This window comes from Fistularia commersonii, chromosome 2 (assembly GCF_037954325.1).
Source record: "Fistularia commersonii isolate RoL2024-O1a breed Wild chromosome 2, RoL_Fcom_v1.0, whole genome shotgun sequence".
Taxonomy (NCBI): Eukaryota; Metazoa; Chordata; class Actinopteri; order Syngnathiformes; family Fistulariidae; genus Fistularia; species Fistularia commersonii.
The window spans coordinates 4612911-4640894 of NC_141285.1; the positions used below are offsets into that span (position 1 = coordinate 4612911).

General features: G+C 40.1%; 1 protein-coding gene across 3 annotated transcripts; it reads right to left on the bottom strand.

Moving 5' to 3' along the window:
• Positions 1-12: 12 nt before the first annotated feature.
• On the bottom strand, positions 13-27980 carry xpo1b (exportin 1 (CRM1 homolog, yeast) b). Of its 3 annotated transcripts, none has more exons than XM_086164943.1 (25): positions 27149-27980; positions 25592-25723; positions 23213-23314; positions 18782-18854; positions 17458-17519; positions 16681-16725; positions 14403-14584; positions 12552-12600; positions 12319-12438; positions 12099-12227; positions 11855-12013; positions 11535-11732; positions 10974-11112; positions 9430-9611; positions 9143-9299; positions 8568-8731; positions 8334-8468; positions 7954-8137; positions 6108-6214; positions 5538-5732; positions 3904-4072; positions 3517-3651; positions 2892-3051; positions 2687-2783; positions 13-539 (listed from the first exon to the last, which is right to left on the bottom strand). In XM_086164943.1, exons 2-25 carry the CDS (start codon positions 25715-25717, stop codon positions 393-395), a joined length of 3216 nt encoding a protein of 1071 aa, XP_086021069.1. In that variant the 5' UTR covers positions 25718-25723; positions 27149-27980; the 3' UTR covers positions 13-392. The 3 variants fall into 3 exon arrangements, with proteins under 3 accessions (XP_086021069.1, XP_086021061.1, XP_086021076.1); XM_086164935.1 differs by lacking the exon at positions 27149-27980 and adding an exon at positions 26353-26509; XM_086164950.1 differs by lacking the exons at positions 23213-23314; positions 25592-25723; positions 27149-27980 and adding an exon at positions 19235-19457.
• Positions 27981-27984: the final 4 nt, after the last annotated feature.

Genomic DNA, 27984 nt, shown 5'->3' on the forward strand with positions numbered 1-27984 from the left:
TGAGCTGGGCTTGGGGGGGCGCAGACCAACAAATTGCAAGCTCAGATTAACAGTTCTGGAAAGATATACACAAAAGTCTCCATACAAAACGTAGATAATGTAAAAAGGGCCACAGGGCTATGCGGTTATCATTTACATTATTGGCCTTGTTTTGGTCAACAAATATCCAATGGAGGGTGGAGGGCAGCTCCACAGAGGATGGGCCTCCCGCCATGCTCAAGTGCCTTTCTTGGGTTTTGTCATGTTTGCGCTGGGGAGGGGTCTGGTCAGAGGACTGTACAGTTTGGTTAGCGGTACAAGGGTTGGGGGTTGAGGTGATGGTGGTGTGTGTGTGTGTGTGTGTGTGTGTGTGTGTGGGAGGGAGGGAGGGAGGGAGGGAGGGAGGGGGGCGCTCAGTCGCACATCTCCTCAGGGATCTCGTGCGGGTTCAGGATTCCGGGGACTGACATCTGGATCTTGTGTTTCTCCTCCTGGGCCTGGCGAAGCGATGCCTCCCTCTCCTCCAAGAACAGGTCCGATGTGTCTTCGCCCGCAAACTCCTGAGAGGACAGCAGAACGGGGGGGGGGGTGTTCACATTAGTATCACCACTGTTAATCTCTTGAATACCAACCCCAGCAATTAGTGGTCCAAAACGGTTAATAACTAACACAGAAACTAAAAGTAATCACTTATTAATTTATTCCCCCCCATCCCCCAGCCGCTAGCACCCCTAATTTATGAACTCCAGACCATGGATGCTTGCGCTTCGATGGCGTCAGTTCATCTACTGACAGTCTGCGCAAGACTCGTCACATGGCAACGCCTATAAGGAGCAGAGAAGTGGTGCTGGCAGTTGGGCAAGAAGAATGGATATAGTCATGCCGGCCTGGAATGGATGCAGTACGACACGGCGGTTGATCATTTGTCAATGCTACAAAAGGCAGGCAGTTTATACCAAACGGTATAAAGATAAAATTGAGAGAAATCCCACAGATTGGAAGTTTAATGGTTTTCAATTGTCACAATCCATGTGTGGACCCAAATAATCCAGATACTTATTTCTTATCATTAGATGTTTCATCCTACAAATGGAACCATCTTTTCTACGCATGCCACTTCAGGATTGTAATACAGACTAATATATAGGACTGTCACAGAAAATTAGAATATTGTGAAAAAGTTCTTTATCTTCTGCCATGCAATTACCAAAACAAAAATGTCATACATTCTGAATTCATTACAAATCAACTGAAATATTGCAAGCCTTTTATTATTTTAATATTGCTGATTCTGGCTTATATCTTAGGAACACTCAAAAATCCTATCCAAAAATACAAAAATATCATGAAAAAGTAATTTTTGTTTTTTTAATTGCATTACAGAAGAAAAAGAACTTTATCACAATATTCTAATTTTCTGAGCTAGTCCTGTACTCTGTTCATTTTGATTCTTCTGGCCTATCCGCACAGTGGCTGCATCCCCGGGCTCAGGGTTTGTTGCCTCTTCGCTCCAGTGTTTTCCAGTCGCGGCTTGAGAATAACCACAGACGATCGATTGCGGCAGACAGCCGAAAACAGGTACAAAAAAATAAATAAAAATAAATTAAACGGCATGCAGAGCTCCCGGGCCTGGACCGTCATTTGTGGCATGCTTATTCCCGACTGTAACCTTCCCTGTATGAAGGTTACGGTTGTACGGGAGCCCGTTATTTATGGAAACAAAGCTACGGAGCCAGTTATGCAGCCACTGATAACCTTTCAGGGGACACAGCACGCTGCAACACCGCGGCTCAAGCACATTGTGTCTTTTAGGTCTTCAAGAGCTTTTTTTTGTGTCTGAGGTGTTCTTCTGCAGGAGGCCACGTGGTGTTTTATTTTGCCGTTTTTTTTCTACAGGAAGCCACATACATGGCAGCTCAAGGCAGAGTTGGCGGGAGGTGAGACCTAAATATTGCTGGTAGGAGACACTATGGTGAGCAAAGCAAACACACAGGGTTGAGGTGACACCCCTCCAATGGTTTTGTGTGCATGCACGCACATAAAAGAATGAGTAAAAGAATGTGGAGGGAAAAACATGGAGCGGAGACGGAGATAATTTGAGGGAAGACGAGTCAAAAACCTTCGGTCGAGAAATCACACGGTGAAACGAAAAAGGCCGGCACATAAAGAAAAGAGGGGAGAGTATGATGATTCCCGCTGCAAAGGTGACTGAACCCGCAAACACAAATGTCAGCGGAGCGGTGGGGCCGTGTCGGAACGGGGCTGGAATCGGAGGGCTGCAAGCAGTGCGAAATACACTTCCTTATGGATCAGTTTGAAGTTAATTTGCACGCATATAAACCACACCCTCCAAGCGATTAAACTGGCTGGTACAGTGTACTATTCAAAATAAAAAAAATAGAAATAATATGCATTCAAAAAAAAAACGTTCAGATTAATAAATAAAATGAAATAAGATTAAAAAAAAAAAAAACATAAATAAATGAACTAAATGGATAAATAAGCAGCTGGAGGTTGCAGTTGAACTGATAAGGGGACTACATTTAGAAGGATTGAAATAACGTCAAGCATCAGCCAGGATATAACAAGTGGAGACCGATTTAGAGCAAAGACTTACAAAGAAATGACAATAAAACCAAAACAGAAGAAAATCCATGAAATGCAAGACGAAAAAAAAAAAGAAAAAAACAGGGAATGAGCAACTCACCTTGATCTGGACGAGGAAATCCCGGAGGTGCTCCTTGAAGGCAGGAATGTCCTGGTTCAGGCTGAACAGCCCCGTCACAAACACTTTCACCTGAGCGCTAGAGTAAACAGCACAGTGGCCTTAGCATGACAGTGGTTCTGCTGCTTCCGCAGGGTGCTTGTGTGTGTGTGTGTGTGTGTGTGTGTGTGTGTGTGTTTTGACTCACTCTTGTAGGTGAGGGAAGGCAGTCTTGAGCAGGTTGGCTACGTACTCCTGAATAAAGACCTGGTTGTTGGCAGGCGTGGAGGGGTTCAGAGCTGTGGTGATCTTACCCTCCTCCACCAGGTTGAACATGTAGGCCAGGATGGACGCATGCATCGTCAGGCCTACAGAAGATGACATACACACACACACACACACACACACACACACGGTTACAAATAAAGCAGTTAATAGATAAAAGGAAATAATCTTTTAAAATGTATAAGGGCATTATATATCTTTACTATTGGCATAGGAAAATCAAAAGTACTACAAGTGTAGGACACACATTGCGTTCAACAAAATAAAGAATATCCAATCCAAAGTCCTTTTTCAGCCCCAATTTTCTAATATTACACAAGTCATTTTTTGTGCACTCTCTTAGTTCTTGCAAATTTTAAGTTGACAAAAGTTGGCAGATGGGAAATTTCTTGTAATTAAAAAGAACAGCTAATGCCAATCCATGTATGGATGTAAATGGTAAAATCGTATACTGCAAAAAAAAAAAAAAAAAAAAAAATTAGTTTGACAGTTGGTGTTGGACTAGTGATCCCCCTTGCAACTGTTGGCGTTGTGCTTATGGAACTCACCGGCAGTGTGGGATGTGTCCGTGACCACGGAGAAGATGTGTTGCAGGATGTCGCAAAAGTATGTTTGGTAAAAGCTCTGGGCGGCCGACTCCTCCTGGGCCACATTCTGGAGCATCGTGTAGAGGATCTGCAGGCCTGCGCACACACGCACAAACATACATTCTGAAAAACCACTGCGCTTTCAAAGCAACAGCAACGGTACATTTGCAAACCCTGAGTGGCCTCGCTCGGTCATCACTCAGGTAAAGCGTAGTCTTCGTCGCACCGACCCGACGGCTCAACATTTCTGCCTGTCAGCAGGCCTCATCTGCATTTGTGCTTCGAAAGTCCCCCCTATCATCGACCCCCAATAGAGTTGTGAATCTACTTCATGAAGAAGTCTCTCACCGGTGTCAGCCACATTCCTCATGGTGTGCTTGAAGGCCCAGATGATGGAGTCCAGCACGAGTTTGAACTGAGCGGGTGGGATGGCGAGAAACGCAGGGAAGCAGTGTGAGTTGACAGCCTGGAGTAGGTAGAAGAAGTGGGTCCGGTGCTCAGGGTACTCCTCGAAGTTCTGGGGGGGAATTAACATCGTTAATTAACGTCAGAAATTGGATATGTGATTTTTGCCCGACCGGACATTTTCAGTTTAAGCACATGCAACATATATATTATACATAAATATAGGTAGTGTGAAAATATAAAATGTATTGAAAATTCATACATTCCTTCTTCTACATACAGAAAACCTAAATTCAGTGGAACATTTGCCCATCAGTTGACATGCTTTGCATATCTGGACGAGACAGGGGTGCTACTGCCCTGCTCAGTACAGAAAAAGTAAAGGGAACTTTTTTTCAACCATGACAGTGGTTGCCTCTGACATTTCCTAAATGAGCCTCCTATATTAATTCTAAATAACTGTGGATTTTCTATTGGGCTTTCTTGGAGTGCCTTTGTGAAGTCCAATATGGACCGAGAATTCCCTATGTGAATGGTAAAGGACAGTATTTTTGTTTTGGGGGAAACATTATGGCAAACACTATGCTTATATTACAAGTGTCATCTTAAAAGTCACCTTTTGCATTCTAGAAACTTTCTGCAGGTTATGTAACCTTTTCAGGAAGTAGGCAGTTATACAGACCATAGTTCCTAAAACATTTTTTACATCCTACTTTGAGGCAGGGTCATGGGAACAATTCTATAGCAACTCGTGTTATTTGTTAGAACTCATAGGCCACGCCCACAACTCTTAAGACGAAACAGACAGAAGCAATGGAAATAAGAATCGATCAATAGGCCAGGGGAGCTTGTTTTGGAGCAGAACATGAAAGTTTTTGCCAAAACAATTACGGAGTTAGCAAACCCAACACTTTAACCAATTTGACAGTCCGTGGTTATTACTCCCGTCATGAAGCACAAAGAACTTGAATGCCGTTGCAACATCACTCTCCGTGGTGTCTGGGTCATCATACTCTCCTACGTGGCTGTTTATTTAAGGCACACGACAGCGGTCTCTTACTGCCTGCACGAATACAAAACTTACACGTTCCAATGGAAGATGGGAGTTAATGGAACAAAATGCTAGGTGGATTGTTCTTAGAACTATTCTTTTCCAAAGTGGCTAAGATAAGTTATCAACACAGCTTTGAGAAGTCTACCCTATTTCTATTTTTCTGAAATTTAACAATAATCCAAAAAAGGGTTCATTTGGATTGTCCCTTACACTTAAAATAGAATAAAGGAAGTGATGTGTGTGGGAATCTGGCCAGGAGTAGCAACAGTAACCAAGGTGGGTGGGACTTAATGAAGGGTGAAGCTGCATGTTTTCTTGTTGCTTCTACTGTCAAATCACCTGCAGGTGTCTCCAAACCAGCGAAAACAGACATCTTCAGGACTTTCACTTTAACATGTAGTCTCGTCCCAAAAGGGGTCACGAGATCACGCCGATTAATGAAGACGGACAAATCTGGAGTCGGCAGCGTCACCTTTGTGGGACTGATCGAGGACCGTGACGCGGCTGGGTGTTCGAGCTCTACCTTGTTGATCATGTTGAGGGTGCACTCAAAGACAGCGTCAAAAATCTGCGGGATCTCGCTCGTGATGTGGCCCCCGAGTTTGTTGACTATCGTTGCCATGGTGCTGAGGACCTCCGGCTCGCGGGCAGCGGGGACGTTGCGCTGGTAATCGATGAGGACAGCGTCCAGCAGCGGCGGAACAAAGTTTTCACCCACCTGGAGAAGAACAAGAACTCATGAGTTGTGATAAGACTAACTAATGACAGAGGAGGTGAATCCTGATGATCCAAACGGGGCCAATGATGATTTTAATCGATGATTGTATAAGAAATGCAAAGCTGAACATCTGGTTTGGTTATGACCAATGAGACGCTTTGGATAATAGCTAAGGCTGAAGAACTAGAGCTGTGGGCAAAACAAGTCATGCAAGAGGAAATGAGGAAATGTTAAAATTTATTTTCTCGTAGCAGGCATTTCATTGATTGGCACAGCGGAGAAGTCCCCGAAGCAGACCCCTGCCGCCTCTGCAGTTTTGGGAGAGTGGGTATTTTGTCCCATGTAAAATTTGCACATTTCAATCTGGTCTCTCACCATTTGCGGATCATTGGATCGGCTGACCCAGCCCGAGATCAGCTTCAGCGTTTCCCGCTTCACGGTCCTCATGCTGCGGATAAGAGGCTGCTTCGTCACCATCTCTCCTGCAACGAAGAAACGACCCACGGATTTAAACACAGGACGCCTTGGCTCACTGCAGCCCGTGAGTCTTATTTTGGTTTATTTCAATGTGTAGGTGCTGATGATGCGTTTTATGAAAGTTGTTTCTATACCCATCTTTAAACTCTATTCATATTCATAAACTCTGTTCATACTATTTACAAAGCATAAAAATACAATCACAGAACTAGGATAGTAATGAACATAGTTCACATGCTAATAATTTTCATGTATGATATAAATACATTAAAATTTCATACCGTGACATTACACACGCCATGTATTTTTCCATGACAATTGCCACTGTGTGAAACTTTCATATGTTCGAAAACAGCCTTTTTCATACAACAGACAGAAACAGCGCCCTCCAGGTGGTAGAGGGTTGCATAATCAGCTATGAGCTGATAGTGTCTCAAGGGGCAGCTTGCTTTGGACTGTGTCACTGTCACTTCCATACCGACTGAACATCACTAAATAGCTAAAAAACGAAGAGTCATACATTATGTACAGAGCACACCTGCTTTGACAAGTAAGTGCGAACATGGATGGTCACTTCACATGCACACCTCACAAATCTGCTCAACAAGCATTGCCCCGAATGTGTGAGTGAATGAATGGTTGTCTGTCTATATGTCGCCCTGGGATTGACTGGTGAGCAGTCCAGGGTGTACCCTGCCTCTCCATAGCCTCCTAGCATCCCCTGTTACCCTGAATGCAGGATAAGCGGCAGAAGATGGATGGATGAATGAATGAATGAATGAATGAATGAATGGATGGATGGATGGATGGATGGATGGATGGATGGATGGATGGATGGATGGATGGATGGATGGATGGATGGATGGATGGATGGAAACTCAGGACATGAGTTGTCCAAACAGGCATATGTGCAAAAATAGCCAGTGTAACCTACTATCACAGTTTGGATGTTACGAAGCCACCACTTATGCCACCATGATAAATAATTCACTGCACTGAAAAAAAATTGACACTATCAAAACTAAAGCCAACAAGTGAAGAAGGGGTGGACTTTATTTGCAGTTAAATAAACATGCTGTGGATTGCTAACTGCATGCAAAATTGTATGCAAATAAAACAAATAAACAAACAAAAAAAAAACTTGAAAAACTTGAAATTGCAGTATTAAGACTACATATCAGGTGGGATGTCCTCAGTTACATGCTGGAAATACGATAACATTCAGACTACGACACATCAGTGTAGACAGATACTTTGATCTATAATCATAATATGAGGTTGTTTAAATTCTAAACTGACTTAAACTTGAAAAATCAGACAAACAACAAGGGAACAGCTTAACTGTGTGTGTTGTTTAAGAGGAGGAAATAGAAGTTTTTCATCAAGACATGGCAATACACACTGTTGAGACTTGCATGTTCCCATATAAGGAAATTAGACACAGGTTAAACAAACATGACTGTCTAAAGGATCAATCATAAAACTACCAGTGTCATGTTCATGAAATGTTTTGGTGCGCTCTATCATGGACTACCATTCTTGACAGTGTGTACATAATCTTGTCTGTATTTTGCTTTTTCATTTTGCCATTTTTTGGATACAAACACATTTGGCCAGGTTTTAGTGCCTTGTAAAACACAGCTCAACTGATGAGGATATTTACATACTTAGATCTCAATGAGACAGATGTTACAATATAACTGTGAACCACAAATAGTCAGGAACAAACGTCCTCTTTCCTTACCATTCGTCTGGATGGCAGCAGAGATATTCTCACTGAGGCACTTGTACACGTTGAGCATGTCAAGGTAAATCCGGCCCAGCTGGATGACAAAGGGGTGTCCCACTGCCTTGCAGGCCCTGACATTGGTCTTCAGGATGCTGCCCAGCTGTTTCACAGTTTCTGGGTCCTTGAGGATGTCCACGTTCTGAGGGGGGAACATTGTGAGACGAGTGACATAAAAAAGGGGAAAGATGTTTCAATACAGGGTGATCAACAAATACAAATGGCTGTTTCTTCAAGGAAATCCAATATTGGAGATATTGCCAGAAGCCTCAAAGCGGAAATATATATAGCATATAGTTTGCCTTGCTTGATTTAAAGGATACAATATTATGTCTTACCTTGGTGGCCTGTTGAATAATGCTGTCCCAAACTTGATTTGGCAGCAGCATGTACTTTTCTATCAGATGCTCCTGCACAGCCTGGTCTGTCTGAGCTCCAATCATATATCCTACGGCCTCATAGAATGTATGCACCTGGGCATGAACGTGGCAAATGAAGACAAGCCAAGTCAAGCTCTGACAACAGCCGGACTTCTGAATATTGTGACATGTGCTTGGGCTTTATTCGCTGACCTGCTGTGGTTGAAGGTCACAGATAATAGTGTTAATGTTGTTGAGGATCTCGTCGATGAAAGGCATCACCTCTCCAACCTGCACCTGGATGAAGTGGCGCCTGCACTTCTGGGCAATTTTGATGAAGGTATCGCACGCCATGTCCTGGACGCCATCATGCGTCTCTGAAGAAGCAGGGAAGTGGAGAGTCATGAGTCTTTAATTACCACAAGTGTAAATTATATTTATACATCATCATGTTTGGATTTGTAAATCTTTGTTGACAGTACCATCTGACTTGACGAAAGAAAAAAAAAAATAAATAAAAAAAGACTAGCTACATACTGCTTTAACTCACGATGCTGAATTTCATTTATAAATATAGCTAATGCACATTTTGTCATAGCAGCAAATTCTCTGTTATTCAAATAACTGCAAAAACCAGTAATAAGTCCTCCCCTAAGCCGCAATGTTATTGACATTTGAAAGAACAATATCAGAACTACAATTTTTCTATCATGCCAGACATTAACATTCCACCCAAACAAAGCATTTGAATTAAAACAAACAAAAACCTTCCACGTTTCATCTCTCACCGTGCATGAATTCGAACAGCTTATTGACTACAGTTTTGAGAAACTTCCAGTGTGCTCTGAGAAAGCGAGGGTACTGTCCAACGATGTACATGATGTTTGAAGCGATGATAGCCTTGTTGTCCTTCCCCCTCTTCTGCTCGCACAGACCCAGTAAGTCCTGATGGAGACACCATTTAGATCAAGGCTGTGAGCTTAATTTGCGAGCAGACAGCTTGTGAGCAGAAGGGGTTTATGTCACTTTATAGCCTTGTCACAAAGTTGGCTCTGTCTTACTTCTGTTTCCTTACCTTGATGACAGTGACCAGGAACCTTTTCTCATCCTCCTCGTGCATTGCACCACTGATAGACCCGATGGCCCAGCACAAGGTGTTGAGATTCTTCCAGGACCACTCGGTTCCGTTCACCTGGTTGTGAAGCTTCTCTGTCATGATGCGTTCGGTGTCTGCGTAGTCTAAGTGAGTGAGGTACACTGCAGGGGTGACAGACAACAACAGCGGTGTCAGTGTCCGCTGCATAATTACCAAATGGTTTGACATTCCTGACAATAAATTAACACTACAAAGCACAAGTTTTAAAAAAAGTAATACAGTGGTGCACAATAGTGTCTTTGTCCAACTAAAAATTAATAATACAGACGTAGACAAATAATATGCTAACTTAAAAAATATATATAAATAATGTGCAGAATACGTAATTAAATTGACACATTTCATTTAGTGCTGGATATTTGTGTTAACCCTTAGTATGAGACAGAAGTCCATAAATTGTAGGTGTAAACATGAACTAAGAATAGCAACTTGAACACTGACAACCTGTTCAAAAAAATAATTGGGATAAAACTTAGGTGTGCTAAAAGTACAGACCAATGTAGGAATTCAATATTTAAAAAAAATGATTGGGTTTTCCTTATTATAGAGAATAAGAACAGAACATTAATTAGCAATGACAGAAACGGTTTGTTTTTATCATCTCTGAGTGACCTATATTAGAGAGATCTTCACGGATCACATATAAATTGCTTAGTATGTTGATTCACTGTTTCAACAAACGATGATCATCACATATTTATTATTTATGTATTCAGCAAAACCATACATAATCATATGGTAACAGTATACTAGACTCACATCCGCCCCTTTATGGCACTTGAACCCTCTATCAATTGAAAAAGGGTATCTTAAATATTCACAATGCTGAATATCTAAATACTCCACACAACACACACATAGTCAGCATGTCTTTAACCTATCTCCCTTTAGCCGTTGCCACTATTTCCATGACAACAACTGTAAGATTTTCTACCATAATTGGCTTTTTACCCTGTGTTTATATTATGCTTTCAGTAACAAGATTTCATTTGTCAAACGTAAAAGCGCCTGACGTTGGCTCCTACTAGGTGTAAATGTATGAAGCTGTGTTTGATGTGGCTTTTAGAGAATTACTATGGAAGTTGGTAAGCGATCGAAAGCTGTCAGCTCTTGCTGATGGATAATAATCGACTTTAAGTGACACTAATCAATATTTCGATGAGAAACATTACTACCAGCAGTGTCAGGTCAACTGAGAACATTTTATGACACTACTATCAGTTTAGTCTGCTGAGCGATCACGATAACGACATTCGACTCAACGGTGTGAATATGTAAGATTCCCTATATCCAACCGTGTTATTGACAGTCAAAGAGCCTCAAGTCCATGAAAGCAGCATACATCCTGGGCATCTTCCATTTCCCCTATCAAGCCGATTGTGAACTTTGGGAGAATCTCTAAGTGCATGGAAGCATTTTAGGATATATAAATAATAAAAATAACAGAAATTGCAATGTCGTACCAAGTGTTTCCCTCATATTTTTGTAGAGGTTTATGGAATCTGTGTCCTTCATAAACTCCCTGACCACCTCTCCCTGGTCGTTCTCCACCACCAGCACTTCCTCTGGCTTGGCCATTCGACTCACCATCAGAAGACGCACCTGTCACAGGAGGGATAAACACCTGTCAGCACTTGGGCAGATTGAAGAATGACCTCGCTGCTCATACACACACACACCTCTTAGGTTTGCTTGCCTATGAGCATACATGTAAAAAAGATGATATACGACAAGGCGATTATTTTCATACACAAGGGAGAGAATAGATTTTAGTTTTGTTTTTCTAGCTGATCAAGCAACTCTTGGCAGTGGGGCAGCAGCCACCTGTTGCTTAAATGGTGCCAACTGATTCTAGTATGACTGCAAGTAAATAGGACATTACTTATCCCCTTACAACTCCAGTAATACCAGCCTTAGACCTAAACAAGAAGTACAGCAAATTATGTTCTTCAGCCTTCAGGGACGCGTGTATGGCCTGGACTCTTCTGAAAGAGAACAACTGAGCATGTACGGGCCCGCGGTACCTTCGAGAGAACGGGCAGGTAGAGCTGTCTGCGTGGTGGCACATCAAAGTGCTGGTTGCCAGAGAGCAGAGGGGACGTGGATGTAGAGAAGGGACTTTCGCGGTACAGCTCAGCAGCCAAGTGGTTCCAATATTCCAGGCAAATTTTGAAAATTTCCGTTTCCTCTACTTCCGACACCAGCAGCATGTAGTGGAGGGCCTGGAAGAGGAACGAGGGAGTAACGTGATAAGAAAGACTGATCATTGTGAATGGTTTTCTAAGATATAGTCCACCGTTCCCCTTTGGCAAGGACGACAAGAGGAGGGCTCCGACAGCTTTACCTCCATTAAGGTCTCTCTGAGGTTGAGTCGCTTCTCTATGAGCTGTCCATGCTCTTTCAGGAAAGTGCACAAGAACAGACTGAGGTTCTGGATGAAGTTCTGCTCATCGTCCTTCCCGTTGGCGTAGGCCAGACGGATATTAGTGTTCAGGGGAAGCATCTAACCGGAGAGAAATCCAGGTCAAATTTCTCGTCCCAAATCAAAGGAAACCAGTAATTGTCATTTTCCTTGTCATTTAGCCTACCTGTTTGAGCTGACACATTGTCAGGGTGAAGAGTGTGACAAACTGCTCCTCATACTGGCTAACACTTACACCAGCAATCTCTGTCAAGCACTTCAGCGTCACATTGCGGAACATGGGCACGTTTAAAAACTGGGAACAAATTTAAGTGCGTAAGAAGATGTTTTGAAAAACACCAGTTCTCTCCCCGCACAATAAATGGCCCCTTTGTGTTTGTACGAACCTTATACACCAGTGTGCTGATAAGTTTGGTTTCGAAAATGTAGCCCAAAGGAATCCAGTTTAGAAAACGTAAGAGTGTTTCCAAGGTAGCATGGACCAAAGGAGCATTCTGGGAGTTTTCCTAGGGTGCAGACAAAAAAAAATAAATAAAAGGAAGATCCTGTACTGCACTGTAATAAACACAATCATAATAATGACTATCAGTTGTAGGGAGTAAGGAGAAAATTTGCATACCATGACGAACTGGCAAAGCTGGAATATCTGGGAGAATTCATTGCACATGCTGAAAGAATCGGAAAGAATCGGAAGATAAGCTTGCTTTTCCGTGGGATCACTTTTTGTAGAATTCTGAACGTCTACTTCACAAAGAAAAGCAGCTGCAGCGGCTGTTGCGTCATCAACAGCTGAGCTGAACGTCTCTTAAGGGCAATATAACAAATAACCCAATACTGTAATTATGATAAATGGGCTTAATTTCCTCCACTACTTTAGTGTTACTCAAAGTGCTTTGCAATGCTATTTCAAACATGTACATGGCAACACTGTAATGGCAGCAATGAAAAGAGCCAACCTGTTCAACAAAATAAGTCTAAATTCAATGTAGCGACTCAACTTCCTAACACGTGATATTTGTCCAATTTTCTTGTCGGCGTGTTTCATTTCCCCGAGTAATCTGGAATTCCTGTTGTATGTGCATATATGGGAAGCTTTCTCTAAAAGTTTTAGAGAATTTATAGCAGGGTACTAGTTCAATATGCATAAAAGGACATTTATGCCTAAGAGTCAGTTGGAGGGAGTTGAGGCAGTTTTCAGGAAAAATTAGCTATCATTTGCAAACTATTGTACAGCAGGCAAATTAATATTTTTACACTGTGTAAATTGGGAATTTTTATGTAAGCAAGGGCGAGAAATACATGTGACAAGTATTCTGGTTCGAAATGTCAACTTTTCAATGGCTATGTCGAAATAATCGCGGGGACGTTTTATAATTGATGAGCTGTATCAAAAGCAAAGCTAATGTAAAACGACAAAACTGGCAGCGGTGGCATTGTCTCCGTGGACACTGCTGGTAATGTGAGCCGCAGCAGTTCGGTTGGATAGCCGTCACTCAAAGCCAGAATTTGATGCCAACATCAAGCTCTCAAAAGGGGGGCCTGGTTTTTCCCCCATTCACATTTAGATAATCATTATTGCCACAAAAAGACTATTATTTTACAAAAAAACAATTTCCCGCTTGATAAAAGGTTAATTTTTATGACGCAATCTCTGTACTTTATAGCGTGTCTAAATCTTAAGAGCCCAGATGTCTGAAATTGCATTCAGTAGCATGTCATTGCATGTTATGAAAATTCTACATATTCGACTCACGCATTTATTTATTAGCCCAAGACTTTGTTTGGTGTCTCTTTTGTTTACAGTTCCTGTGCTATTCAACATACACCTGGTCTGTGAGTGACAGCATTATTTAGTGAAAGTGAATTTCATGAATGACTTGCAAAAAGTAATTAATTAGTCATTCATTAAAATAGAAAAAAAAAAAAAAAAAAAAAAAAAAAATCAAGCAAAACCTGTATTTTCCAACAGAGAAATACTAGAGTGCATTCAAAAAGACAGGTCATCCTTTAATGTTGCGCCATCAATATTTGGCAACATTTATGGAATTTCTTCTGGCAATTGACTTAGAAAATCTTCTGCATCAAATCACCATGCATCTTTGAATCATAAGACTTCCACACATCTAGAGATAAAGCAGGAACCCTCACTGAAATCCATCAGTTTATGCTATCTGAACAGGTATTAATACATTTTGACAGAAGGTTGCAAAATTCACTGTCCATAATTAAGACAAGCAATGCAAATAATTGGCACAACAATGATTGCCAATTAAAATTCAGCTTTGTAAAAACAAGAGTAAGAACGGGAAGAAAGTTTATCAGGTTTGAACATCAATATAGTGTGGTAAAACTGTGTATTTGGAATCATTGACTTTAAATAATATTCCTGACTAGATGTAGTTCTCCACATATACAAGGCACAGTAATGAAAATCTGAATGGGGGAGAAGGGGGGGACAGAAGATGCTGACCTGTCTTTTAAATGCTTGGCTTTGACCTGGGTCATCTGGCCGCTGGAGAAGTCAAACACCTCCTCACTGAGCAGCTTGAGAATTACCATGTTGTTTTGACAGAGGCTCTCACTGGTCCGACTTGCACCCACTATGTCACTGATGAAGGTGGGCCAGTGCTTAGGCCACTCTTGCTTCAAGATCTATGAGTTAAAAACACACACACCCACACACAAGCACACGCACAGCCACACCAACACACACATTGGATGCTTCAAACATTTTCCACTGAGAGGGACATGTGATCTGAAAATTAAGAATTGAGGGGACAAATCTGTGGCTCTTGCTAAAAATAAGTACTCGTCTTAAAAATCTCAAGTCAAACATGAGCCTCCCTTGTTTCTTTTTTTTGTAGGAGTAAAATAGAAATCATATTGGAGCGACAGTGGGCGTGTTAATGCAGTTGTTTGACAGCAGGACACCGTGCAAACATAAAAACATGAATGTACACAAATGCAGCCCCTTGAGAGAGAGCGAGAGTGAGAGTGAGAGAGAGCGTGCGTGTGTGTGCGTGCGTGTAATCTGGAGCTCATCAGTTGCTGAAGGCCAAAACAACGTTAGCTCAGCTGACGCAAGCAGTGAGTCACTCTCGCGGGCATTAATGCAAAGTCACTTGTGTGGCCAGTGAGCCAATGTCTGTACTACTCGGCGAGTATTTGGTCTGATAGATTCAGCAGGAGTCTGAATGTGGCCATGGATACATCTCTGAGTATGAGCTCTGTCCTATACTCAGAACTTGGGACACTGAAGTGCAGTGCAGTTAGATGATTGAATAGCTCAAGCTCTGTGGGAATAGAGCATTTATTGCCCACACTCTTTGTTGCGTCATGCCATTTCTAATGGCCACGTTGCCAACAATGAATTGAAAAATTACTTGTGCACTAATGCTACCATGCAAGCAATTCTACTAAAGCTTTCACTCTCAAAAAGGATCGTCTTCCTTGGCCGCAGTGATGTTTTGTGACCATGCACCTCCTCTCTAGATGCATTCAAACAAGACACATTAATTGCATTTTTAGATTTAATAAAAGAAATAATTTAGGAACAAAGTCTAATTAAGGGCGACACCTTCAGGTTTGAGAGCATAACTGCAATTCTTGAGGAAAAGCATTTAAGGAGGCAACAGGACAGGTTTTTGCATGTGCATTATTTTCTAACCTCTTAAAAATCTTTTAAAAAAGAAATCATATTTAAATTAATTAAGCACATTAAAAGGAGAGACACTTATAGGCAAAGTCTCTTCCTAAGTGTATAATTTTTGCTTTCTAACCAATCAACAAATATTCCTTATTTCATTTTGCTCCTGCACACTTAGATTTATTCCATGTCTTGATCACAATTCAATAATGCTAAGTAACGCCAATTCCTCAAGAAAAACATTTAAGGTTGACAACTAGTAGTTATATTTGTTTATCTTCGTGCAATTAAAAACAGAGAACCTTACTGGTTTACTTGATTTTTCGTAGACAAGATTTAAGTTACACTTAATCCACCTAAAACATTTTTTAAGCATTTTTTTAGCATTACAGTCCATCCTATCAGGAATTGAGTTTGTCACTCCTGAAATTTTCACTGAAACTGTTAATACTTTTTTTGTGGTATTTCTTCAGAACTCATACTAGAGTATCAGGTTGGGAAAAATGTTCAATAAATACATGAAAGCACAATGAGAGGTTTCTGTTTGAAATTGAACCGTGGCGACCATCATTCCACTTTGTGTGCTACGCTGTGGCAAACTAAATGGCTGGAGTCAAAATCAAATTCTTTGCAGACACAACGTCGTTGAAAATGTAGTTGCAAATATAATTTTCCATTGCTATTTTTCCAGCTTTAATGACTCAATTGAATCTTTATTTTTGTGGTTGCAGTGAATTATGGTATGAGAATGCATTAGGATAAGATGAAATCAAGCCCCTTTTCATGTACATAGCAAATATGCCAAATTATCTTTAAAAGAAAATTCAATGGAACAGCTTTAAGCATAACTTCTTAACTTTAAGAATATCCTATTGGGTTATTGCGTACATATCAAATGTTAAACTGAAAGGGTGAATTAAGAGTAAACATTTTATACTTGTAAAGGCAGACTTTTATCCATAGCTTTTGATAATGTCCAATTGTGCTTGAAACACAACAAAATGTTATTCTGTACCTAAAAGGTTAAGGTCAGAAGAGGGTACAAGAACAGCTGATAAAATGAGCAAAAAGCTACATTTGTATATTGGTTGAGAGGCCTTACCTGCACAAGAATCATGTTCAGCTTTCCAATGTAGACCTTTTCTTTCTAAATAAGTGGAAAATAATTACAAAAACTAAATTAGAAACATTGCCTCAGTTTCATAATATAATGCAGGGTAGTAGTTTTAATGTATGTTTTATATTCAAAAAGAAATTAACTTGATCTGATAACAGACAACTGTCACTAGTTAGGAACATCTTCATGTTCAAGATTGGTTTTAATGCATTTCATCTGGAATTTTATCCTTCCATGTTGCAAAATCTAAAAATGACATGAATACTAATATTAAATTCAGCGATGCAACCTCAGTCAGAGGAAAAATTAACCCCAAGTCCTATCCATCCATTCAATTTAATTACATGTTTGGACATTTTACACTATGTTAAAAAAAACAAACCAAAAAAAAAAAAGGGACCAGGACACAATCTTAGCTCCAGTCTCTGCTTTTAGAGGGATCAAGCTACCTGAGCTCTCTTTCAGAAGTAGCTGAGTCACCGTGCTTGGTCTGTACGACACAGCACTGGGGTTAGCAGTAATTACACAGAGGAAAAATAACTGTTCACTTCCAATAACATTGCTGGGGATAGTTACACCTTCAGTCCAAATCAGAACACATCAAATATTACGGTTGAGATGAATTAACCAAAAACAAAACGTATCCAAACATTGTTTTTGTTTTTTTATGTAAAAAAAAAACAACAAACAACTCACATTGCTGTTACTTTGTAAACACAAATAAGTCTTGCGACTCCCTCAAATTTGCCATCAATCACTCACCTCCACATTTGAAGCATCTGAAGAAGTCTTGATTATGAGACCAACAACATACTTCTTAATTCCTGGCAAAGACACAACAAAATCATACAAAGACTGTCAGCACATACAATTAAAACACTCTCGTTATGCTGTACCCCGTCATGATCACAGACATTACTTTGCCCCCTTGATGGTTTGCTGGGGTTGTAACTGCCTGAATCTGACAATTTCATCCCAAGACAACCACACTTCACAAAAGCGGTGGCTCACGTTTACATTTTGCGATAACAATTGTCCAGAAAATTGCGCGGACTGCGACAGCTACTGAACTTGTTTGGGGCAAAGTAAGAAGTTTTGTGTTTTCAAGTCTTTTCACAACAAGTCTAAACTATCTATGAGTAGAAGTTTTTTTTACATTTTCTTGTGTTTCCAACTGCATGGGTAGAGAGTTGAAGAGGATACGAGCAGAGCTAGAAACATCACAATACAATAAAACACAGTTGTGCATCACTCCAAATTGTATAAATCTATGGTCAGTCTTGGGTAATTGGTTGGTGAAACTAATAAGATGTCTGTTTTAATCATAAACTCAAAAAAAAACCACATGAAATTAATAACCTAGTTTGACTTAAAAATATGAATAGTAGGTTTAACAAAAACAAGAAATGTGGTCTAAAATGAAAAACAGTGATACTAAAATTGAACTAAGGAAAAATGAGCAGCTGATCGAAACATTACTTTTTTTATATAATTCCAAAGATATTACTATACTCATAAACCTAGCAATCAGTTCCGCCATATAATCTTAAGTTATTGGCGTTCATGAAATGACATGTGTGCTTTTTTTCACAAAAGACATGTGATTAACATGAGATTTTAAAGATATTAAGGGAAAAAAACCCAATGCTGATGCTCGTGGAGAAGAACAATGAAGGTACTTTAAATTGATATACATGTCATTTGTAACCACACGTCCCAACAAAAACATTTTAGTGGAAACCTATCTTCAGAGATACATTAAAATTCTACACATGGCTGTTTAGAATGTTGAATGCCAGACACTTAATCTTAAAAGCTCCGCTACTTCAAAGATACCCCGCACAAAAGTTTAAGACTAATGTTGCAGTTGCTTCTTCTCAAAAATAACTGCTTCCGCCCAGAATGAGGCTATTTTGCAGTGGCCAGAGCAGAAAAACAAACCGCCATGCTTTGTGATGGAATAGTCTCTGACCTGGTAACCGCACGTCCATCAGGTTAAAAGGCACCAAATACTGCCAGGATTCCCGTTTTTTTTTTTTTTTTGTTGGGATGGATAACAAAACTTAACCAGACCACAATGACCTACCTTCACACTGATTCCGAGGAAGGATCTTCCATCTTGTTTTGATAACCGTTTCCAGAATCTGAAGAGCATAGTACTGTAATATCCAAGGAGGGACAAACATTAGAATGATGCCGTTATACAAACTGAACCATAAGCATTGTGTATTTCAATACAAACCAAAACAGAATGAATTGGACCAGCCTGTATTAACTCGTACTTCTAAATTAAGTTGGACAGAACGACATTTCTCATGCAGATTTTGTAGTACGCTGAAAATGCACTTTTAGGGTTGTTTCAATCTCTATAAGGATAAAGCTGGAACACTGCAGAAGTCCTGCTGTTTCTCCCAGCGTCACACCAGACCAGACAGCAGAAAATAAAACAATCCATTAAACAGCTTTGGCTCAGATTACTCCATGTGTGAGGCTAATGGGCTAGAGGAAATAACAGCATCCACGGTAGATGTGTCTTTACCTAGAACTGCAGACCATGTAGGGTTGGGCATCAACGGCTTGTTTTGATGGGATCAGAACTGGTTCGTGTGACATAACAACTGCGACTGAGAAAAGCGTTTTCAAATTTGCTTATTGATTCATAAAAGCGATGCCCGATTTTACCTGGCTGCCATGTATGTTGTTGGTGGCACGTTAGTCAAAGCAGAGCTGTGGCTCAATGGTGTCAGACTGACTTGGGTGGGGGGAGGGAGCACAAAAAATGAGAGCTCAACAAAAAGGGAAGGGTATAGGATATGGCAAAATAAGATTCAGTTAGTAATTCATGCAAAGCTGACTCACTGCAAAGCTCTGACTTTAGTGGAGGAAAACTCAATGCAACAACTCGAGAAAATAATTTGTTGGCAGCTTTACCAACTGGAAACCAAATTTTGTTTCGCATAGAAGTTTGGAAAAGATTCAAAGAGGTGCTGCGATGACCGAACAAACACATACATGTGACAACGATAGCCTTCCAGAGAAATATAGTTCATAATGGTATTAATGAAATCTTGAATATTTGCAAAAATACATTCACCCACTTTGCCCCTTGGAGGGTTCAATTTGAATAGCTAAATTATTTCACTTTAACAATCTCTCTGTGAACACTGACATTCTGAGTGTGTGCTGCAAATCAGCAAAACAGAAAAAAAAAAAACCTTTCAATAAAACTTTGGCAGGACCAGGGGAAACACTCCACTAAACATTGGAAATTTAAATGATATTTAAATTGATTTTTCAATTTAAAGCTATGTGGCCAATTTTTTTTTCCAAGAAAGATGTTGTAATTCTAAATAAACTTTTTTTTCAAATAAAAGAAGAAAGTTTAGAAAGACTTTTAGAGCTTTTTTTCCCCCCTTATCTCATCCAAAAATGGTATCTTTTCCGAAGGGGAAAATAGGTGCAACTGGTCAATATATCAACATATCTGGTGTAATTTGCATGAAATACTTCCCATAATAACGACAATTTAAAACCCCATGAGGTTACAAAACTTTAAGGGAAACCCAGTTGTTCGCTGGCAGTCTAATTTTACGATTTCTTCAAAAGCTTCTTAATAACATGTTAATAGTACTTAATAAGAACCAGATTCAAGGAGGATAGAAGGATACACGCCAATTAAATCACATTGATACCCAACCCTAAATCATGTGTAAAAATCGCTGTAATGCTAAAAATAGTGTTTAAATTCAAATAAAGTCTATGGTGAGGTATCACTGGTGTGTCATAAGGAACAGCAAGACCAACCACAGCTTACGCCCTGTATTATAGATTTCTGGAGAGTCTATAGTGAAGTATGGATATAAAGAATAAAAAAAAAATTTAAAAAGTAAAATATCTAGAGCTTCCTCAATTGTTTCAACTGTAGGGATCATTTATATGAGGCCAGAGGGTTTTTCCAAAAAAAAAAAAAAATGACTGACACATACTACAGGATGTTATTGAAGCAGAATTAACAATGCACTACAGAGAATTGATGCTGGGGAGAATAAAAGGTGAAAGTCTCTGGCAAAAGCAAGCTGACAAGTCTGGCTGGAGTGAGTGCATACATTTTTGGCTTGTGTCATCTCACCTTCCAAACTTGTAAAAATCCACAACAAAAAAGGGGAGCGAGAGACCTAATTTACCGCCAGGAAACGTGGCGGACGCTTTATAACTTTTTGCGGCCAAGAAGCACACAATCAAAAAAGTCTAGAAAAAAAAGGTTGAGGTGTGTGGGGGTGAAGGGTAGAGGGAAGAGGAGGAACGGGATGCTCTGAAAAGAAAAGAGGAGAACGGAGCCATGATCCCTACAGGTGAAATCAAGTCCACAGATAGCCTCTCTACAATGGATCCTACTGGCTGCAGCCTGCACCCTCTCTCTGTCCAATGAAACAGATGCAATAGAAACGGATGAACAGAATTGAGTCAAAGGGAATTTAAAAAAGGGTAGACCTTGTGGAGGCCTGCCGTCAAAGCCTAGCTGTGTCATGATGCACAGGATGACACACCCCTTTTCTTCCTATTACAAGCCATAAACATAATGGAACATTGTGATTAATATCAAATAGTCACAACTTGAATTCATGACATTGCTTCAAAATAATTATGGCAATTACTACTCAAAAAGCCAAATATTGAAAGTGCTTTGAAATTATGCACTTTTATGTAACAAATCAAACAATATTAATGCAGAATTCAAGGTGTTTACCCTCTGTATCCCCTTTTCCCCACTGATATCCCTATTTTTGGGACTTTAGATACTTTAAAAAAGTTGATACATCAACTCAAGCATTAGTTATGTACATCAGTGTCAAAAGCAATCTCGCAGGCAAGCAAAAAAAAGGGAAAAGGTCCATTACTTTGAGGAAGTCGTGAATGCATTGCACTTTGGTAATTATTACAGCCTGTTATTGCACAAGATGATCATAAATGCTGTGGTCCAAATATCTTGCTGAAAACAATATCTGAAGGCAGCAACTTTGAACTACTACCTGTTTTGCTTTAAAGAATGCAAATGTTGGCAAATAGATTTCTGATCATTTCTCATCCTACTGACGGAGCTTTTGATAATAAACAAACTGTGGTGCCTTTCAGGGATTTATCTTTTCTATCTATTCTAAGTGATCTGTCAAAACCATTTGAAGGAGTGAGTCATAGCAGGCTTAAGAATTATTCAAGTGAAAATTTTCTCAGTGCTGTTATTGACAGAAAAAGTGTGTTGATAAAAGTCGCTACCCAGAGCTCCACTTTGGGCCCACTTTACTTTCGCTTTCATGATTTTGTTGAAAATTAATCAAATAGCAATACTCATCAACAACACCACTGACCAGGCTATTTAAACGTATGCAATCGCTAATTGTTTTAAACGGACATATCCTGACAGTATCATCATACAGCTGTTTCGGCTTCTGGGTTGTTGCCAAGTTACTCATTTAACAATTTATAACTGAAATCATAAAAGTCTTTAAGAACAGTCTTAATTGACAGTCCTTTAAATAAATGTAAGAGAAAATTGTGCATGTTAATCTATTAAGACTGAGTTGATGTATTTTATACTTAGAATCCCTCCTAAAATATGAAACCCCGAATGCTATCATTCTGCCCCAAAGTTTTACAACCAGCGATAGTTTAAGAACACATCACTGCATCTATTGCTGCATTGAGATATACGCTTGGGCAGTTGTTGGCAGTGGTCGAGAGGCCTTGTATTGCATGTGTATCCACATGCAGAGCCCTCCTAAGAAAACTTTCTGAGTACATTATTGCATTGTCATTTTAAACTTTAACTGTAGACGGCTTCTCAACTAGCTGACACTGGAAAATCTTCACTTGTACTGACATTCAAAAACTGGCCTTTAAATATAATGCTCCTAGCAGATATTACAGCACAGTGAAGGCATTCAAACCTGATACAATAATTCTTTTTAAATCATTTCTAATCGCTTTCAGGCGAAATTGTAGTGTGAATATGTCTTTTAAATTGACTAACCTTGCATATGCATGCATTGCTTTCATAGTCTTAATAGGCCTCTACGCGTTTCATTACTATCATAAATATGATATTTAAGTATGTTGCTGATTACATTTTGTGTTTAAAAACATAATTGTAAAGCCCTTGGGAAAAAAAAAAAGAGTGTGCACTATGGGATCCTCCCTATTTAGATAAGACTGGATTATTGTCATTAATGGCTCATCAACTGAAATCCCTGGAAAACTAAGATTGTAAAAAGAATGAAAATTGTAGAAGAAAAATTACATTGAACTCGTTACTAAAAAAGAAAAAAATCTATCCACTACATTGCGATATATTTAATTTTCAAATGTATTTTCAGCATAGTTCTGTGGTCCAGTGTTTTCTTTTTTTCCCCATATTTTTCTCAAATGTCTTCGTAAATTCCATCTTTGATGGCAGACATGTGTTCCTCAAAGTACAAGTAATCTGCTTCCATCAGTGATCTCTGGGCTGTAGCTGACTTACTTTGGTGTTCATGTTCTGCGAGAACTCAAGGATGGTGTCCACTCGTGTCCACGCGTCAGGATGCTCCTTTAGGTGTGTCAGCACTTCTTGTGCCATTCTTTGCTGTAAACAAGTGTGGCACATTATTGAAACATCTTTGAGTTGTCAAAAATGGGGGGGAAAGGCAAAAACGATTAAGAAACCTGAAGAAAAAGTCTTTCTCGGTTTGATTTGCGCATAACTTTTTGTAAGGTGACCTTGGATTCAATAAGGCACCCATAAATAAAAGTAAATTATTATTATTATTATTATTATTATATTATCATTATTATTATTGCATGACAAGAAAAACTTCTTCTCACAGTCTTTTAAAAATCTTTTCAAAATCTCAATGTTGCTTTATCTTCACTTTAGGCTCCAGTTTAAGATCCAGTTTGAGCTTGGTACATTTGCAATTCAGGCCTTCTTAATGTCTTATCCCATCTGCAAGTCAGTGTAAGACATTGCCTCCACATTCAGACTGTTTACACTGGATAGCTTCATTTGGTCTTCATATGAGAGAGAGGAAGCAATAGTCAGCAATAGATATGCAATGCTAAGGGAAATTTCAGAAATATCAGGCAAAAATATTTACAACTAATGGTTTGATTTATGTAACATCGTAACTCCCATACAACAAGCAGTAGCCATAACTGTCAAATAACTTGCACGACACTTTCACGAGCTAGATAACGTCCTTTCACTATCCATTAACAATCCTTTACAAGCTGATTGTATCCTATACAGGCAAGCCATTAGACATACACTAATTGTATGTCACATACAAGTGATTGTTGGTAGAGTGATTCTGGCATTTCTTTTTGTTTTGGGAGGTTAAATTCTTTCTGTATATATCGATAGTTGCATTCCCACTGGAGTTTGTAACAGTTATGTAGTCAGCTAAACTGAAATGTTGTAATCATGTAAGATGGATTACAATAATCATTACTGTGCATTCAAGTCACTTTATATTGCTAAATTAAAGAGAAATACAAAATAATAATTAAAAAAACTATCAGCACAAGAGGTCTGGCTTCTTTTGGGAAAATTCTAATTCATGATTACTGAAGTCTGTATAGGAGGCTTCCCTGTGATGAAAAAAAAAATTAAATAGGTAGAGGAATAAAAGTTATTATTTGATGCTTGGTTGACACAATGATTGTATTAGAAAACATTTTTATGAAAGGCACATATACTCCAGACTGTCTCAGTGAGGATAACCTCCCCTCTAATGAAATCAAATGTGCCCCATTTAGTAATGGGAAAAGGTGCAATTAACAATGGCATTTGGAAAGTGAACAGGTAGAGCTTGACAATACCTTGAAAAAGATGACAATTAAGTTTTTTTTGTAGGGTGTGTGAGCAGAAACAAGTGCATAACTTATTCAAAATAAAGTGACAAGTAACTGTTTCAGCTAAAGTACCTGGACTAACCTCCTAGAATTGGCTTTTACGTGCATAATTCTGTAATCCAGATGCTGATAACAACTGCTCAGAAATAATGGACCAGCTCATCATTGAAATGGCTGCCGAAAAATTTTGGCAAAACAAGCTGTTTACGTAGGTCAAAGCAATAGTTTGCATCTAACTACGAGATGCCAGGGAAGAGTAAAATTTCAAATAGCGTATGCTGACATTTTAACAGGAAATTAACTTGCTTTAGAGGCTTTCTTTTTAAATCATAGCAACTGATTAGGTGTAATGTTTTGTGTCGTGCAATCGCATTCACAATTATATGGTTCCAAGTGCTGCCCATTTCAGCTGCATTTAAATTAAACTATTTAGAGCCTAAAAATGGGGGTTGTCTTATCTAGCACACAAATACACATGTAAGGGCTACATTTCTTGAAAAGGATTAGCCAACTATATTCATAGTGCAAGGAATCACCCTTATCCCACAATTTATCTTAATTTACAGTAGAACAAGTAGACATTTAAAATGAAACATACATTGTAAAGCCAATCACCAAAACAGACAGCGTTCTCCCAAGCGTTCTCCCACTTTGTATTTTCAGCATTGTTTTTTTTTTAACTCCAAATGAAAACAAACAACATTTTCAGACAAGATTTAAGATTACAGCCTTGAGAAGACTGAATGTCTTGAGCAGTAGATGCATGAAAATTTTTTGTTTGCTCTTCACAGGATGACTTGTGCACTGCTTGCTTACGGACACTTTGACAAGATAGTATTGATAGGTTGTGACAACAGTATGAATAGGCAGGGAACCATTTACATACAGTGCTTCATGACCGGTGTCATTTTTAAATGTACTTTTGAAAGAAAAACAGGCATGAAAATCTCCCAGGGATGAACATGAAAAAAATTTGACCTGTAAAATATTTATCTGCTTCACTGCTTACCTGTGGTCCCACTCCGTGATATAGACAGTTCACCACATTATCGAGTAGGTTGATATCCAGTTTCTGGTTGAAGTCCAGCAGCTGCTGTGCTGCATGGTCTGCTAACATTGTCATAATTGCTGGCATAGAGCTCTGAAACAAGGACAGCAGGGGGTGGGGAATAAGGGGGGGTTCATGAGCGCACCGAACACATTCAACAGGCAAAGTCATGTGAACTGTGTGTTTTGAAAGCCTCACAAACAGCTGACCATGTAAAAAACATCCCCTCAACCCACCAATGGGAGGTCAGACCAAGAAGTTAGCCTCACAACTATCTTTTTGCAAGTTCAACTCTTCGATTTTGAAACACAGACGCATTTTTCTGCAAACGATGGACACAGCACTAGGACTATGACCAGGAGTCGAGACATATTCAGTTGATTTTTTCAAACGCCAAAATGTGTCAGATGTTGATTTTAAGACTTCAAATATTCGATTTTTTCCGTTTTCAATTGCTGGTACTTATTAAAATTGCACGAAAAAAGCCATCAAACGCGGTATAACAGGAAAATGGGATGCCAGTTATCGTTGGATTACATCTACGGATCCTGCGCGTTCTGAGGTGAAGTTGGCCAACGCACGTTGCCGGATAAGCGAAACGACGCCACATTGTTTACATCCATAAGCGACGAGGTTTACTTTACCCCTCCCAAAAAACGCCGAATAACAACAACTTAATAGGCAGACTTTAGGAAGCCCTGAATAATTAATACATAACTTACGATCTTCTGGACGGCGAAGGCCATTGCTTGTGGCGTAGCAGGTGCAAAACCGCACATACATGTTTGCAAAACTTCCACGACGCGTGATTCCGACTTTTCGACATTTTTAATTTTGTTTTATGTAGCCGCTAGCTTACAGGCGCGTCGTACCAATACAGTTGCCATGTGGTCCGTCAATACGGTCTCCAACCACTCCCACCGACGAATGGGGGGGAGAGAAACCGGGGGGGGGCACCTATCATTCACTCGTCGCGTCGTTCGGAGGAGTTGCCGTTACATTTATCCCTGCCAGTGCAGTGGGTTTTATGGTTTAACCTTACTTTTTTTCCACCATCCGACGTTTTTCCCAAGTCAATCATCGGCTCCACGACGGGAGCCCCTAGCAACAACCAACTTGACATCCGCTCACATCACGCACCGGAGTGATGCTGCCGCCACCGCCGCGGTGGTCTGGGGAGAGGCACGGATTTTTTAATAGCACGTCGTTTCGTTACTTTTTTTTCGGTTAACGTCAGTTCAGCGTTTAGGCAGGTTATAACACTTTCTCTGTGGGGTCACGGTTAGCTAATCCGTAAGAGAGGTAAATACTAGCTAGCCCACAGCGCGCGGCTATTTGCTTACACCGCAGATGCAACGGTAATCTGAAGCAGCGCGTTTAGAATGAGAAACATGACAAGCGACACACGCTGTACATTGAACGCAACTATATGGCCACACCGCAACGCGTTTTATTTCCTGCGAATAATCGTTAATCACAGCATGCCAGGTTCTTTTGCTCTTCACTCCAGTTACCTACCTAATGTCCAAGGCTCTGACTGAAAAGAGCGGCGTTAGCCAAAGGATTTACAGTATGACGCGAATACTTCGGTATCACTGTTGATCTGGAAAGATGTCTTATTTCTGCAGCGTTGACTTATCTCTAGCTCCAGGAGTGAGTGATGTCTGGCTGCTGAGAACCACCTATGTGGATTCCAGAACTACAATCACGGCAAATCCAGGAATATCTTACTCCGACACATTTTACGAAACAAAGTAAATCTTGGTTCACCCGCGTAATTAATTTGTTTCTCTATTAAATTTCCAGCGGGGCGGTATAGAGGTTGTGTGCCTGCGCCTCCTCTCCTCTCTCAAGCAACTAACTCGCAACCGGTTGAAACCGGTTCAGACTGGGAGATTCCATCTCGGTTTAGTTTTCAGCCGATGGCGCCGCGTAAAGTTTGGACTGGAGGCCCGCCTCCCGCGTGCCACGGTTGGCTACCGCTCCGGCGGCGACTTCCCAGCTCGCGGCCCATTGGCTCTCAGCGTTGTCAGTCAATTTCAATTCACTCAAGCGCCCACGCGACTACTCCGCCCGGAGAGAAAAAGAGGGCAGACTCTCATGCAGAATGGACTTCTACACCACTCCGTGTATCATAATAGCGAATAACTTATCGACAGCTATTTTACAACCGATCGTTATGTTATGATAGCTATCCAGTCGTTTTAGCCACGTCGCTGTAAGATCGCTTCTCCTGTGCTCCTTGAGATTCTTGCAATTAATGCAGTTTAATGCTTTTACCCACGCAACCGCCCTCCAATGCTAGTTACACTACTTTTAACGATAACACATCCGAGGGTCCGTGTGTCTTTGGT

Bases quoted from the DNA above. Each gene is read 5' to 3' on its own strand.
- xpo1b (XM_086164935.1), bottom strand. From the start codon at position 26,409: ATGTGCGGTTTTGCACCTGCTACGCCACAAGCAATGGCCTTCGCCGTC. The intron at 11,733-11,854 runs GTAAAGCTGTCG...TTCCTCTTCCAG, and splicing joins TCAGAGAGACCTTAATGGAG to GCCCTCCACTACATGCTGCT. The intron at 3,052-3,516 runs GTGAGTTCCATA...CATCTTCTGTAG, and splicing joins GGACACATCCCACACTGCCG to GCCTGACGATGCATGCGTCC.